Source organism: Crassostrea angulata, chromosome 1, assembly GCF_025612915.1.
Source record: "Crassostrea angulata isolate pt1a10 chromosome 1, ASM2561291v2, whole genome shotgun sequence".
Taxonomy (NCBI): Eukaryota; Metazoa; Mollusca; class Bivalvia; order Ostreida; family Ostreidae; genus Magallana; species Magallana angulata.
The window spans coordinates 10,610,931-10,627,702 of record NC_069111.1 but is presented as its reverse complement, the minus strand read 5'-3'; the positions used below and the strand labels follow the sequence as shown (position 1 = coordinate 10,627,702).

The 16,772-nt window shown below is 33.4% G+C and overlaps 1 protein-coding gene across 1 annotated transcript; it reads right to left on the bottom strand.

Annotated features, from left to right (window-relative positions):
* Positions 1-803: 803 nt before the first annotated feature.
* On the bottom strand, positions 804-16,772 carry LOC128156830 (uncharacterized). Its single transcript, XM_052819142.1, is given in 17 exon segments — positions 804-3,335; positions 4,269-4,386; positions 4,585-4,675; positions 4,859-5,023; positions 5,025-5,074; positions 5,839-5,896; positions 6,517-6,779; positions 7,730-7,836; positions 7,937-8,000; positions 8,527-8,620; positions 9,839-10,000; positions 10,801-10,901; positions 11,319-11,424; positions 12,029-12,198; positions 12,795-12,934; positions 13,785-13,871; positions 16,565-16,772. Coding segments are annotated over 15 exon segments (1,875 nt in total). The 5' UTR covers positions 12,907-12,934; positions 13,785-13,871; positions 16,565-16,772; the 3' UTR covers positions 804-3,121.

The window sequence follows — 16,772 nt, the reverse complement described above, 5'->3', positions numbered from 1 at the left end:
ATGTCAAAAAGTAACAGTAGCTTATGTCTTATTATGCAAAGTTATTTTCAATATTAAAATGAATTGCTAGCTTTATCTTAAATTTCTTCAAGCTCGGAAAACAACTTCGGATATGTTTTCCGAGCTTGACGGATAGGCCCGAGAAGATACGATTGCTACAACAGTATCTTGAAAATTTTCACTTCGAAATTGAAATTACAATAGATACATAATGATTAAGGCACAGTCAATGAGCTATGCCATGCCTCTAGATTCACAGTTCTAAATTGAGACCCTACTCCAGTACAATTCCAGTACACCACTATGCTTCCTATTTAATTAATCGATTCAGAAATATAAACCAATGTTTTAGAAATCTGCTTCTGTGTTTTATGATGGCTACAGCGCTAGCTCACCAATCTTTTTAAAAGATAAGCTTGTTAGACTATATCTTGACCAGTTTCTATATACGAATAGGAAGTATGACACATCCAAGCTGTCTAAATATATTTATATATCCATTGATAATGTTCTTTGATGTTTATTTTGGTTAAAAGACGTGTCGTTAAAAAACAATCTGTTTCAATAAAATTTGACGTTTGTAAGAAGAGATAAGTAGCCGTGTCCGTGTAATTTTTGAACGTGCTTCGCGACTGTCAGGTATGCTTGAAGTCTGCATGTGCATGCTCAATGAAAGCATAATGAATGGAAACAAAGCAATTTGAAGCAAAATTATCAATGATAATTTGAACGAAATGACCGGTATTACAAAAATTTGTATTTGCTAACCCATATATAAGTAAAATATGTAATTTGTAAAAACATTTGGAATGCATCGACAATTTATTTGGTGCTGATATGTATAGTATAACAAAAAATACACAATGAATGTTAATCTCTTACATAAAATCCACTCGGAATGCAGTTTGCAAAAAGAGTTGATACATGTACATGTAATATAAAAAATTACTTCAAAGACCTCAAAAACCAAGGTCAGGTACCAAAGTTTGAGCTGACACAATAATAAAACAAATCTCTCTGTAAATAATTAAATGATGTGTATCTTTACATCATTACAAGAGCAGACAATAACACAATACTTAGTATTCTTAACAGGATGCAAAACGACAATCAATATTATAATCGCACTTACATAGAACTTTGAATAGTTTTATAAGTTTACATCATTACCAGCACTGACAATACGGTAAACCAACTATTATTAGCGTCGATTCTATTTCACGATATACCCGAGATGAACTGGTTTGTGGCGGCTAATTTTTGCGACCAAGCCTTATCCACACCTGTTTTTTATTACAAGTATATGGCAAATACTGATCCGTGTTAAGAAATATTCACGAAAACTAGGCTTCCATGAACCTCTCGAAAATTTCTTGGTGTGAATAGAAGTTGGTTGACAGTACCTGGATAAAAATACCAATATTCGTAAAAAGATGATAACAATTAAGCAACATCTGGTTTCGAATACAAACATTCGTAAAGATTTAAAACAATTTTTACACTTTAAAACAAAAACACACGGCTATAGTTTTCATAAATGGCAAGAACTTGTATACTGTGTTTAAATAAATAAAACTTTGCTTAAAAAGTTACTATTAACTCTAAAAATTACCCAGTATTCATGATTGTAGTAAATGTAGTCATACCTCAATATATGCAAATGTACATGAACATTATGGTAAAATGAAGTACAGGTACTGTGAGCAAGCTCCCAAATGATACCCTCCACTTAGAAAGTATAATAACTCAAGTATTTCTCTATTGGAAATAAATGGGTGCCCATATTTTTCTAGTGACCTTGAACTTGCAAAAACTACCAAAGGTCATAGTCAGAACATATTTTGAGGTCATCAGCTATTTTTTTTTTAAGTAAGAAGTTTCTAATCTTTTTCCATTACAAGATATGGTCTAGACATAATAGACAAAAATGTGGACTTTTCCTTCCATGACAAACTCTTATGTCATACGCAATATTTGTGCAAAGTAGAAATTTCCAATGTTCCTCCATAAAAAGATATGGAACTAACAAGAATTATGCATTTTTTCTTCCAGTGACCTTGAACTTGCCCAAATGACCTTGGTTCAGAATCATTTCACACCCTCTGGTCATAAGCAATCTTTGTTTGAAGTAGGAGCTTTTAATGTTCCTCCGTAAAAAAAGATATGGAACTAACAAGAATTATGATTTTTTCCTTCCAGTGACCTTGAACTTGCCCAAATGACCTTGGTTCAGAATCATTTCACACCCTCAGATCATAAGCAATCTTTGTGTGAAGTAGGAGCTTAAATGTTTCTCCATAAAAAAAGATATGGACCAGACATGATTGCTGTGATTCCTATATACCTCACAAACTTTGTTTGCGGGGAGCTTACCTGGTAATAATTCCTGTCATACATAAAATCATGGTAAAATTAATAATGCCATAAAATATATCTAACATTTAAATGTAAACACATGTACATTTGGTTAACAACAATTGTTAGCAAAAATATGGTAATGCTTCACGCATATTTACTCTAATAATCCACAACTTATTTTTCATTTTTAATATAATTTTGTATTAAAAAAATAGAACAAAAATGCTTTGCTGGATAAAATCTTACATCTAAAACTGATAATTCAATCATAAAATTATTAGTATAACCGGCAAAAAACAAAAAACAAAACCAAGTCTGACAATTTGGTAAAACAAATATTTTAAGTACATGTACTTTAATCCACTTTATTAAAAAAAAATAATGAAAGCAAATAGCTATAAACAATAAAATGTCTGTTAATTGTTAAATTTGAGATTTCTTTATAGTACCCAATAACACAGCCATATATATTTATCAAATGAAACTTAATAAAGTTGATGCTTTTTAAATGCACTTGTAATATATAATATAGAAATTTTAAAAATCAATTCGATTTTATTTGATATATTTGATACTATTTTAATAATAAAAAATTTCAAAATCAACTAATATTATGCACCATAAAGTAAAATCTATGAATTTGATTATCAATATGTACAAAAGTCTTTTGGGGTATTTAGCACCATGCCTGAGTAAAAACTATCAGCTGAACCAGCTAGTACAACAATGTATATTTCAATACCCAGCTTTACAGAAAAGAAACTTAATTTGTTTGACTTGGCTTTTGTTTATATCTTAACATAAAGTACCCTGATATCCGAAAAAACAAAATAAACACAAACAAAGGCAAAATATATGCCCAGTAGGGCAGATCAATTCCATAGAAACGGAGAACTTCATTGGATGGGATATGGGTGGAGTTACTGTATAAACAGGTTCCAAACTGGGACTCAGATGTTGTAGATCTGACTGCGCATCTGCATGTAACAGAGATAAAAAAAAAGTTTACAAATATTCTAAACAGGATGAGAATTAAATTAGTGTTTTCTCTTAACTGAAAGAAATTAAATCATTCAATAGTGGAACAAGTACAATCCATCTATGATTGAAGAAAACAGAAAAAGAAATTATTACAAAATAGTGTTTTTAAGCAGAAAAATACCACAATTTCCTCACTGTGAAGAATCTTTTTATGAGAATGTTTGAGACAACATTGCTTACCAGTAAATTATGCACTAGGATGCTTATTAAAAATCAAAGTACTGAAGTACTGAAAGCCGGGCTCTTTTTGTGTGTCTTTATGTATATTGTGTAGTAAAGACTGAAAATCTCTCTCTCTCTCTCTCTCATGCTTTTAATGTCGGCAAAGCGTCAGAGAGCGACCAAATTTTGTAAGCGGCTATAAACCAAAATATGTCTGTCTACTGTCTAGAAGAAAAAAGTTCAACGGTTGCTGCCTTGAAATTCATGTGCATCGTATGTGTCCAAAATGCATAGTCTTGTTTTAAAACATGTTATTAATAAGAAAACTAAAAAAGATAGACAATTCTCTTCAAATTAAAAATAAGAAACAAAATGCTAACACTTTTGACAAACAGTGGCTCTTTGTGTAACTATTTGGTGTAGCGGAAGCTTTTAGTTTGACGCTGTTTGGTTTTTTGTTTACTTTTGAAGTTGTGCCATTTATAGTAACATTGGCGATTTGCCCGCCTACAGCCAGAACTCTGCTTTCAGCAGAGCCGAGCTAATTATAATCATAACAAAGAACAACCAAGTAACCCTTAGAATACATGTAAGCCAAATTAATACCCAACCAAAACACCAGCTATTTGATTTTTCAATTTATCTTAGAAGCAATCTCAATACAATTTTTATATCCATCTTATCTTAAAAATCCTTTCAATACAAACCTAATGTCCGGTCCATCATTAAACTCCAGACACATCATTGCACTAAATGTATACTGTAAAAAAGACACATACTTTATCCAGTCCAGCCAGAAAGGGAGACTCCTTGTGTAAAATCCACCTACAAGTACAGATAATACAATCACATCTCAATCTAAACTTGGTGAGATTTGTTGGGAGTGAAAAATTTTGACTGACCCTGGATGAGATGTCGCATCAAAATTTTTCAGTCTCAACAAATCTTGCTGAGATTATTGTCAATCTTAAGATGGATGAAGTCATTTACACTGTAGTCTGTATAAAAGATTATATAGCATACCGAGTAACATGGTAGCCATGATGTAGATTGTTGCCTGCGTCATCCCTTTTCTGATGTCCATACTTGCTATTCCAATAAAAAGTCCTACACTCTGTGACGTAACAAAAACAAATAAAAATCTTCAACAAGTCAAACAAACATTTGGTAAACAATAATGTGTAAAATTTGTTTATAGATATGTAATTCACAGACAACATATTTTCAAATTAAAACAAAAATAAAAGTGGGTTCTATATCAGTTGAATTATGTTTTATAAAATCTCGGTTAGATCACCTGTCCAGTTATAGCATGTATGAACAATGTCCCCAGCGTGGCAAAGTAGGAAGAGACCCCATTGAGCCCCACTGACCAGTAGACGACCGTAATAAAGAACAGAGGCTGTACAAGAATGAGCACTAGTTCACTGGTCATCTTGGCCAGGTAGTAAGCGGAGAGGCGGGTACCATCCAGCGAGCCGCTCTTTGTTAATAACCAGTCTCTCTAGTGGAACTAAACAACAGAAGACACAGGTGATAGAATGGAAAATACTGCAACAATGCATGTACAAATATCGAACAATAACTGTCAAAGAATTGACTGTACAAGAACTAGGTACAATTTCAAACAGATTTTGCCCTGTTTTAGAGTGAATTTTAAAAATATACAAATTTGAAATGTAACGTTTATTTACACAAAAATACCCATGAAATAAGAATCTGTAAATAGTTACGTGATTATACTTTCACAAGGTTAATTGTGATGTCATAAACAGTGCATTTTCATAAAACTGAGCAGAAGACACAAGTTTCTTAGTGTTTTTTTGAATAGAAAAATATGTTCGCAGCCGTCGCCCACGATGAAACTCATATCATAACTTTATCATGTGATTTCACATAAAATATATCAATATCGTTGTGGGCAACGGCTGCGGACACATTTTCCTCTTCAAAAAACTATTAGAAAATGTGCCATTTTTCATCATTTTTGACTAAATCTTAGAAATATGCCAAAATGTCTAACTCTTTTTAAAAAACAAGATAAAACGTTTTAACCTGGTAGTTTATATACACACAAGTTCAAGATGGTATATGTGTATTTTTATGAGATTTAAACAACTTTTGAATTTTAGGGCAAATATTGAAAGAAACTGTACCTTCCTCTTTACGAACTCCACAAGAACAGGCAATTAATATTGTAAAAAATCATATACAAATGTACATAGTACATAAATTCTAGTAACTTGCATGCTTTTCACTGTTAATTATTAAACTTACACGCAGTGACTGTGTCAAATAGAGGTGTAAACCCCCAATGCATGGACATGTAGAATAACTACAATTAAAGAACATATATCAGGTATTCATCTTATGATATCAAAGACAATCAGTACTACTGCAGATTTCTAATTAAATGCAAGGAATTAATATCCGCATTAAATCACAAGAAACACCCCATGCAGAATTTAAAATCTCACTTTTATATCCTAAGAGTCAAGAACTACAAGAAAGTTGAATAATAGTTCAGTGTTATTGATTTTACGTTTTCAATTTGATGCGAAAAGGCATAATCGTAGAATTAAGTACCCGCATAAAATAAGGAATCTACAGTATATGTAGTGATATAAAATTTAAAACAAAAACTTCAAGAATAAAAACAATTGATGATGCATTGAAATACAATGTACTGTATATCCCTTTTTCTTCTTGTGTCACAAAATTTGTGAAAATGGGGAAAATATGTAGCATTTTTAATTTCCGTCAGTCAATTTTTACAATTTTAAAAGTTTCTTACAGAAAATAATACAAGATATAATTTCTGCTTATTCAATATTTTGCAATTTGAAAGGGATTGCAAAAAAGCGAAATTAGATCAACACAAAAATTACCATAGCAACGGTAAACTGGCAGAATTACTCTATAAAAGTTTTGATGTCCCAGTACACCTGTACTTACCACTCCCATTCTGTCTCGGAGAGTCTCCTCTGTCCGAGGCAGCTGGAACCAAATCAAGCTGACTATGGCGGTGAGCACCACTGTCTCAATCAGTTTGAATTTGCTGAACATCTGGGACTTTGAAGTTTTGAATGTTCTCAGTGTAAGCTGTTTGTACTGGGTCAGGAAGCCTGTCGGCCATTTTTTGTCATCGAGCGGAGTTCTGGAGGATGAGACATTATCAGCTTTGTCTAACTCCATCAAGCTGACGCGTACACTGTCTGCTGATGAAGAGATATAATACATACATGCATAACATAATAAATGAAATTCTTGGAAAACAAAGATTTCTAATATATGTATAACATTGGAATGTACGCACTTGCATATACTTGTTTGCATCATTTAAGCATATGTTCCAATTGGGAACCAAATTAAGATTTTATGAGTGACTTATCTGTGTCTACTAACTTATAGGATTTCTAAACAGCTTGTGCTGAATCAGACACCAAAATTTTTTTAAAACTTTGAGATGGTCTTGATATCTTTGAGACCTCCCCTGTAATCCAACCTGAGCCAGTTAGAAATCCTAGAAGTCAGTTGACAAAGTTAAGTAACCTGTATCAAAATGCAATTACATTGGTCCCTCTAATAAACCTCCATGACATTGACTTTATAGCATGGTAGAATAAGCGGTCATTTCTTTTTCTTGTTTTACAGCTATAAAGTCAGATACAATTTGAAACATGTAAACAATCCACATAGTGCCAATGTATTAGATTTTATTTAGCTTAATACATATCTACTTTACATTATATGTCAAACAGTATGTGAATAATCCTACCTTTGGAAATTTAAGACCTTAAATAGATATCAAGTACTTTTCTTTATGTAGCATGTAACATGAGATTGGTTTGGCTAATAAGCCGGGTGTAAATTTCTGTACACCTGAATTGAGCCAGAGGTAAATGACATAACATTCACATGCAGATTTATTTGGTTTACATAAGAAATAAATTTGTTATTCAGGTCCAACCAAGGGTCTTTGGGAATTTACCCTGGGTTGTGTTCCATACGCCCTTTGTCCTCAGGTTGTATGAAAAACAACCCGAAATAAATCTCCGTACACCCTTGATTGAACCTGGATAACTAATACATGTAGTACCTTCTGCATATACATGTAGGAGAAAACATTTCATGGGGGAAAGCCATGTATCAGCTCAAACACCCATACCATTGTAGGTTTGCTCCGTGATCTCTTGAGATGGTGCTGGGTCTGTCTCACCCTCTTTACAAACTTGTTCAGACTTCTTTAATTTAGATGACCAGTTGGAACTGGTCCTACAATTGACAAAATTAGTCAAAGAATGCTTTAGGTTTTTGTTTTTGGTAACATTTCTGATTGTAAATATACAAGAAAAGAGCATTCAGATATCCATACCTCATTTGATCCATTGCACTTATGATTTTTAACCTTGTTTTTTCATCTTCTTTCAATTTCTCCACTAATCAAGTAAAAATATATAATTTATTAATTTCATTATTTGTAGGAAATAAAAATAAGGAATACAATTTATATAAATAAATATGAGCTGCGATATCATTAGCAGTCACAAAGGCTTAGTTTTGTGGATTTTGTAGGTGCACCTTACCCTACTGTAACGTTTTAACTTCTTTCATATTGCATCTTACTTCAATATGCATTGGCTTATTAATAATCATACAGTCAGATGTTAAATAAAGTTTAAATCAGAACAATCTGCATACTGTAAGGAAACTTTTATTCGCATACTAAAAGAAAATTCTGCGTGATTCACAAGAGCCTTGTCATGGCGAATATTTCTCACCGAAAAACACTCATTCCTGAATGGCTATAAAATAATGACAAAGGTATAGATATGGATTGATCACGAAAATTAGTCGCTGCAAACGAGTTTATCTCCCCTAAATCACGAATTAAAGTTGCAGTGAATAAAAGCAGGTTCACAGTATTCATTCAATGACATATATATTATAGATACATGAACTTACATATGAAATCTGCTGGATTATAATGGGAAGCCATGGGAACTCCCGCTTTGTGGAAAAATTCCACCACTTTCTCTGTATCACCAAAGTATGCCAGCTGTAATAATACAAATCATACTTTACACACATACAACATAGACAAAAAAAAACACCCCCCCCCCAAAAAAAAATAAACAAAAAAAAAACACCAAACTAACAATAAACAAAATAAACAAACAAAAGTAATGTTTCCCTCCCTGTCTGAAATACAGTAAATTGACAGTAATTTAATTATAACTTATATCTAACTTGTTATCTTAGTATCTACAGTTTTCTAAGGTTTTTTTCCAAATTTTCATAAGATATTCACCAAAGCCACTTTTAAATCAACTTTTGCAAGCAGAAATAGCAATGTAAAAACAAATGCAAACAAAACTAGGTCTTTTAAGTGTTAAAGCTAGGGGCTGTGTCATAAATACTGTAGTTCTGACCACAAGTATTTGATAAAGCATTGCCCATGTGATAAAGCAAAGGTTTACCACAAGTATACTGTATACAGGGAAATATTTGCCTTCCTTTTATTTTTGCCCTCAATGTCAGTGGGCGAATTCAAGTCTGGGCAAATGCCATTTGCTCAAATTATATCTCTTTTAACACAACTGCATCTGGCCATGGGCAAATTCAAGCCGGGGCGAAGTTGTTTGAAAGTGTAGAGGGGCAAAAATAATAAGGGGCAAATAAAACCCTGTATACAGTAATATCTACTACACGTATGAGTTAAATGAATGTTAGAATGTTACCATGAGGATGATACAGGTATACATGTATTAGGTGCTGTTAAATCACATGCAGATTAAGCACACAACAAGGGGTCAATATCTACAACAGAAAAAAGCAGTACAAACTTGTAAGTTATCAAAATAAAAGAGAATATTTCACACAATGTTAGTGAAAAACTGACTGAAACAGTGACTCAAATCAAGCAAGGCAAGCAAAAAAAAAAATTAATACAAGTAAATATACATGTATATCACAAAAATTGTGCATTATTTGAGATTTCTGTAAAAAGAGCATTCACTCAGATTTCATGTAAAAATTTTTATTACATAGCAAAACCATAATTTAAGCACCTAACACAAGTCAAATAAAAAAAAAATGAGGACTCTTTTCAGGGTTAATTTTTTCATGTAAGACATCTTTGTCCGAGTATATATAACACATACAAAGTCTGTGATGATTTTAATCTAAGCAATGGTAAGCATTACAACATTCATACAAGCTTGGTTATTCATTTCAGAAAAAGAGAGATATGAATTTAATCAGTTTGCCTCCCTACCTCTCCATCAGAGATGAGCAGGAGTTTGTGGAACTGGTAGAAGATGAAGCTGGAGGGCTGGTGGATGGTGGCCACTACAGTTTTATTATGGTTCCTGGCGTAGGTCTGTAGCATCTCTATCAGACTGAATGCTGTACTGTAGTCAAGGCCAGACGTTGGCTCCTGTGAACAATGGCAAAGAACCATGGATAATCATCAAGAGGCAAGAAAAGAAAGCATATTTTTAAAACAGTCCAAGTACTGATGCCTATTTCCTTAATGTTATTATAGATTCTTTTTTATCTACATACAAACAAGAAATCAAAAGAATGTAGTACCGGTACATGTAATTAATTAAGCATGCACACATTACAGATATCATAAAGACTGCTAACACCATGGGAGTTTTCTTTAATGAATAATGAAATGTAATAAAAGGGGGCGTTTGTAAAGACTTTACTGTTATTGTTTGACACAAGGTGTTTGTTAGAGACTTTACTGTTATTCTTTGAGAGAAAATATGTGCTTGTTATAGACTTTACTGTTATTCTTTGAGAGGAGGTGTCTGTTATAGAGTTTATTGTTATTCTTTAACAGGAGGTGTCTGTTATAGAGTTTACTGTCATTCTTTGACAGGAGGTGTCTGTTATAGAGTTTACTGTTATTCTTTAACAGGAGGTGTCTGTTATAGAGTTTACTGTTAATCCTTAACAGGAGGTGTCTGGTATAGAGTTTACTGTTATTCTTTGACAGGAGATGTTTGTTATTGAGTTTACTGTTATTCTTTAACAGGAAGTGTCTGTTATAGAGTTTACTGTTAATCTTTAACAGGAGGTGTCTGGTATAGAGTTTACTGTTATTCTTTGACAGGAGATGTTTGTTATTGAGTTTACTGTTATTCTTTAACAGGAGGTGTCTGTTATAGGGTTTACTATTAATCTTTGTCAGGCAGTGCTTGTTATTGACTTTATTGTTATTCTTACATCCAACAGAATGGTGACTGGGTCTGTAATTAATTCACAGGCAATGCTGGCTCGCTTCTTCTCCCCACCAGACAGACCCCTCACCCACACATCTCCCATTACTGTCAAAGCAACAGATCACCGATACAAACGATAATATACTAGGTCTATTTTCCTCATACTGTGGATCATCATTGTTCGTGGGGACAAATGTTCATGGCTTTCGTGGGCAAGGATTGCATCCCCACGAATGTATTTTCAATCATTTGTTTAATATTCATTGAGATTATCTCGATTAAACTACCAACGAAATTTCATCCCCACAAACCAGGAAAATTTGGCTACCCGACCCCAATGAATAAATATGGTTCCACAGTATCTTATACACCAAAAGATTAGCATAATTTATTACATACACATTTAATAATGACATTTAGCTTTGGTGACTCATAACTTGGAATTTTTCATATTAAATATTAAATAATGAATTATTATTACAATCTAGTGAAAAAGATTTGATGATTATTTAATCTCCTTACTTGTGTCCACACATCTCGACAAATCCAAATCTTGAATGATTTCATTCACTTTCGAAGTGATCTGTGCGTTTGACATTTTTTCTGGTAAACGTATCCGTGCTGTAAACTGAAATAGAATAAAGCAAATTCTCTAGAAAAAACAAATAAGAAAAATAAGTTACATTTAAAAATTAATTTTTAGAGTAAAAAGGTTTAGAGGTATTTGTGGTATTTTTGGGCTGTGCAACCTGTCATATCTATTCACTAAAGAAGTTTCTTTTTTTGAAATAACATACAACCAACTTCTACTCTGAATTTTTTTATTCTATCTTGTTTGCATAAAGTCTATCAAATTATGCATCAGATTATCCATGTTTTGGTTAATTAATCCTTAAAAATTGGAAGAGTCACAATTCAAGAACTGTATAAACTGTTTACAGGGTTGTCTCTAAAAATTGAAGTAGAAGGAAGAAATAAACAAGTAGAAGGGGGATCGGGGGGGGGGGGGGGGGGGGGGGGGGTAGATTATAGCTAGATTGTGTTTGAAATGCAATTATAATAGCTGGGTAAGTAAGGCATTATAGGCAGGGGAATTCCCCACCCCTGGGTCTTAGAGACAACCCTGTATAAACTTTAATGCTCTTTTATTGTTATACAATATTCATGTAACTCAATCTTGCTTTAACAAAATGGTCTCAAATCATAAAATGGTAGAACATGTTGTAAATGACCTGCAAGGTTTCCTTGAGTGTAAGACTTGAGAAAAAAATGTCCTGTTGTAAAACATAGCAGATCTTTCTTCTGAGGTCTTTGGTTATATTATGTCCATTCACAGATATTGTTCCTGATGACAGAGGAGTTCTACCAGCTAAGGTATTCAGCAGTGTGGACTTTCCAGCACCTGTCGTTAATTAACATAACGAGACAAAAATTAGGACATTCTGACAACACTGTTATATATTGATCAATAACTGTTTTAAATTTTGACCTTCTTTGGCAACCAGCCTACAAAATAATCACCTGCATTCTATCTAAGTGTTTGTAAACCTTTCCATGTATCCTACTGAGTACTACTCAATATCCACATATGGGAATCTTACACAATTTTAACTTTATTAGTTTTTAGATTTTCTTTCTTTTGAATATTGTTATCTTTTATGGCATGCTTATAAATTATAATACTGTGGACTCATCATTGGTCGTGGGGGACCAAAGTTCGTGGCGTTTATGGGTAACCCTTGCCAATGAATTTAAATCCCCATGAACATATACACAACCATTTGTTTAATATTTATCAAAATTATCCCGATAACATTACCAACGAAATTACCTCCCCACAAACCAGGGAAATTTTGCTACCCATGAACATTGACCCCACAAATGAAAATGATTCCACAGTAAACCTTATCGCATGGAGTGTAAGGAAATTGCTAGAAGATTTTACAAATTGTATGAAATAAGTATAATGTGTATTAAATAAAAAAAATAACCTCTTACCACTTGGTCCCATGACAGCCAGTAGCTCTCCTGGGCAGGCCAAACCACTCACATTGTTCAAAACGAGTTTCTTGTCCACCTCCACACACAGATTCCTGAAATCTAGCTCCATAGTGCTGAGCCTGAGTCAGTGGCCAGATCTATCAATAGAAATTAATAGTAAGTTAAGCCAGTAAAGAGGAAAAAGCCTGTCAGGACTGTTTAACTTGCTTTGTCCTTTTAAAGGGGATATTGGTCACAATTTGAGCTGAAAACATCCCATTATTTTTCCATTATTTTCCCATTCACTATACATTTCAATATTGATTGAGTTGGATACATGTAATGCCAGGGTTTTTTTCTTATGCACAAGATGTCAATTGTTCTTTTAGTGTCCACTTGTCTAAAGATTCCTTTCAATATTTATAAGGTGGCTTTTCTCAGATTACCTCTATATAGCAAAACTAAATGTCTAATGCTTCTGAAGCCTTTTTAAAAATGCTATATAAAACGAACCAGTATCGTTACATAACTTATCTTCTTTTCTGCTAACCATCTGACATAGGAACATAATTATTTTTCTAAGTGTATTTGATATGTAAACACCATTACAAGGTGTTGAAAATAAATACATGTACCGGTGTATTAAATGCTTTACTCGAAATCAAAACCATCCACGCAATGCCATTTACCTGAAGCAAAAGTAAATTTACAATAAACTTATGCAATGGGATCTTTTATGTACTGTCTGTTTGTCCCAAGGCTCAAGGTGTAATGAAGTAAGTGCATCAGGTAGAGAAACATGACCATGAATACTGGACAAGTACATTGATTTAATTAGGTCTATCACCAAGGTTTAGCTCTAGGTCTGCACATTTACAATGAATACACAACAAATTAAAGTGAACATACATATCTGCATCTGTAATCAATCACTCAGGCATCAATTTAATACATTGTACAAATTCAAAAATATTCAAAAAGTTCAATGCAACATAGAATTAAACTAACCTTAGACAGGTAAGAAGACCACCATTGTGTTTGGTCAGGTAAACTAGAGTGGATGCTTCTGTCCACCAGCCCATACAATACCTGTACCTGTAAGAGCATAAAGAAAGCTGACCTTATCCATGGAAATATAGCACAATGACCATTGATGATCTCAAGGACCATTTCTATACAATGAACACTAATTTAGGATACTTCTAGGTTTAAATAGTGACCAACCATTTGATGTAAAATGAAAAGAAAACTGCAATCTACATTTTATGTCTCAATTTGTAATCAATTCATGCAATTTCATTTGTTACTGAGATATAGTCATGATAATAGATGAAAACATGAAATAAAGGGATTTTATTTAATGTATCAATAGTTCTTATTTTTAGAATGTTTAAATCAATTAAATATAATAAGAGTTTCATAATTCAAAGGATAAAATGACAATAACTGTATGTAGCATAATGGATAAAATCAATAAAGCTACCATGGTAATGTATTCACTGTTTTTCAGCTTAACCATATTTAATAACTTTACAAAATCAGTATCAATTATGTGGATCCTGTGTTATCCAGAACACGTGTGTAGGATTTGGGATCTTTATACCGTAGATTAATGAAAACAAAACCTTGCTTTTGTATAACAAATTGTATTACATGTATAACAAATGTAAACCAATATAGCAGTACAGTAAGTAAAAAAAGGAAGAGAGGAGAAGTGTGTGCTACCCATTCTCTCATCCTGTATTTATAGCAAGCAAAGCAAGCTCTAAGAACCACTGCCCGGGAAAGACTTAAACCTACAGGTTCATCAAGAATTGTTTTTGGGAGCATCCCATAATGTTTTCTGAAAGTGTAGAGCTCCCATAGTTCTATGCCAAAATTGAAAAATGACTGACATTTAACTCGTAATTTATGGTTCCTGGAGGTTTGAAGACACGTTTTGAGAGTGAGACCCAAGAGATTTTTTACATGCTTCCATTTGTTCGTATTGATCATGTCAATACGTAAACAAATGATTATAGAATATAGATTTTAACATATGACGTCACAGTGATCATGCACTATATTTTTCTTGATAAATTTAGAGGTGGATCAAACATCTGTAATGCCTTTACTAGCTATTACAGTATAAACTGTGATACCTGCCTCTGATGATTTTTTTTGGGCTTAGATGGAGAGAGTATGTATACAAGAAAGAGCAATACTTTACCTTCATATCGATCCAATTTTACCTAATTTTGCATACATGTACAGTAAATATAAGTAGGGAGGACATAAAAAATATGTAATTTTTTCAGACCGGGAACTACTGTGATTTGTTTCTGTGATAGATCCAGAAGTTCAGATGTCTGTGATAAGTCAAAGAAAATCCTAGCTGCAATAATGTAGCCCTCTCCAATTTTTTATACAGTGCAGTCGCCAATTCCGGGTCACGTCAGACTGTTTCTTGATATTTTGCAAAGCTGTTCTACTTAAATTGTATACTATATGTATATTGAAAGTACATTTTGTGAGCTAGCAAGCATTCATTATGTTTTTGAAAATAAATTCCTGGAAACAATATTTACAGAGGCATTTCAACAAGGCATGGTTTTCCCACTTTCGAATCATTTTCTCCATTTTCGGGTCATGTGACTTCAAAGCGTCATATTTACGTCGGTATTGTTGAGTAATCGTCGCAGAACAAAATTTTTATAAACTTGCAGCATATAAAAAATAATGCCGATCAGAAAATACATTTACAACTACTGATACTCAAGTAACAGGGACTAATTTCTAAATGTAAATGACAGTCGTGATTCAGAATGAAATGATCATCATTATGTCATCATTGTGACAAAAAGAAAAAAAAAAACTTAAGAAAATTCTTATCAATGGAATCTGACAGGGAACTTACGAAATCCCAGTGAAAAAATTTGACTCCTTACGAAGTTGCGCAGGATGGAAGTTTCTCTCTTGATAATTTTCAATTCTAGAAGATATAACTAGTGCTTCATCTCAGGCAACAGACTCCATTCTAAATTCTACTGGCGTGCGACCAGATCTCGCCGAGTACCATTTTTCACCAGTACATTGTGACGTCATTTTATCAACACATAAAATTATAGATGAAAAATGATGTTACAATGTACTGGCGAGAAATGGTACTCGCCGAGAACTGGTCACACGCCAGTACTGTATTTCAAACAAGGATGGTTTATCGAATAAGTCCAACAACTCTTACAGTTCTTAACACATATAAGAAGGAATAAAAATAAACAAGTTTTGTAAATCTGAAAAAAAAAATCCATGCTGTATCTTCTTCATGATAAATTATATTCCTCATCTGGAATTTGATTTTGAATAAAGTCCTTGATTTTAGATAAATGATATAAACAACGTCAGTTTTTTACATCACACTGTTGTTTTGATCTCGGCCCTGAAATCAGCCCTCGGATGTTATCGGCCCGCGCCCTTCGGGCTTGAGCCGATACCAACCGCTCGGGCTGATACCAGGGCCGAGATCAAAACAACAGTGTGATATTCTATTAGTATCTGATGTTTACTCCCCAAAAAAAAAATCGGGAGAGGGCTACATTATTGCTTATCTCAGCGAGATTCGTCGAGACTGAAAAATTCGGAAGAGACGTCCGTCAAAAATTTTTCAGTCTCGACGAATCTCGCTGAGATTACATTATTGCAGCTAAGAAAAGCCAACTTCTTTAGCCGATCTACAGAGTGACAGTTATCGAACTACACGCATAACTGATATGTGCGTTTGAAATATGTGTCTTAATTAAATGACTTACAAAACAGCTGCATCCAGAAACATAAAACAGAAATTTCTCTCATCTGAGAGGTATAGAATAGGGTACTTTTTATATCCTATAACCAGGCACCTTAACCAGGATGTGCGCATGCGTGAACCAACTTTCCATCGGGATCGGTAAACGATTGGGAGGAAATTCGAAAGCTATTTGGAGGAACTTCGAACTGATATATGTGCAATTTAAAAAT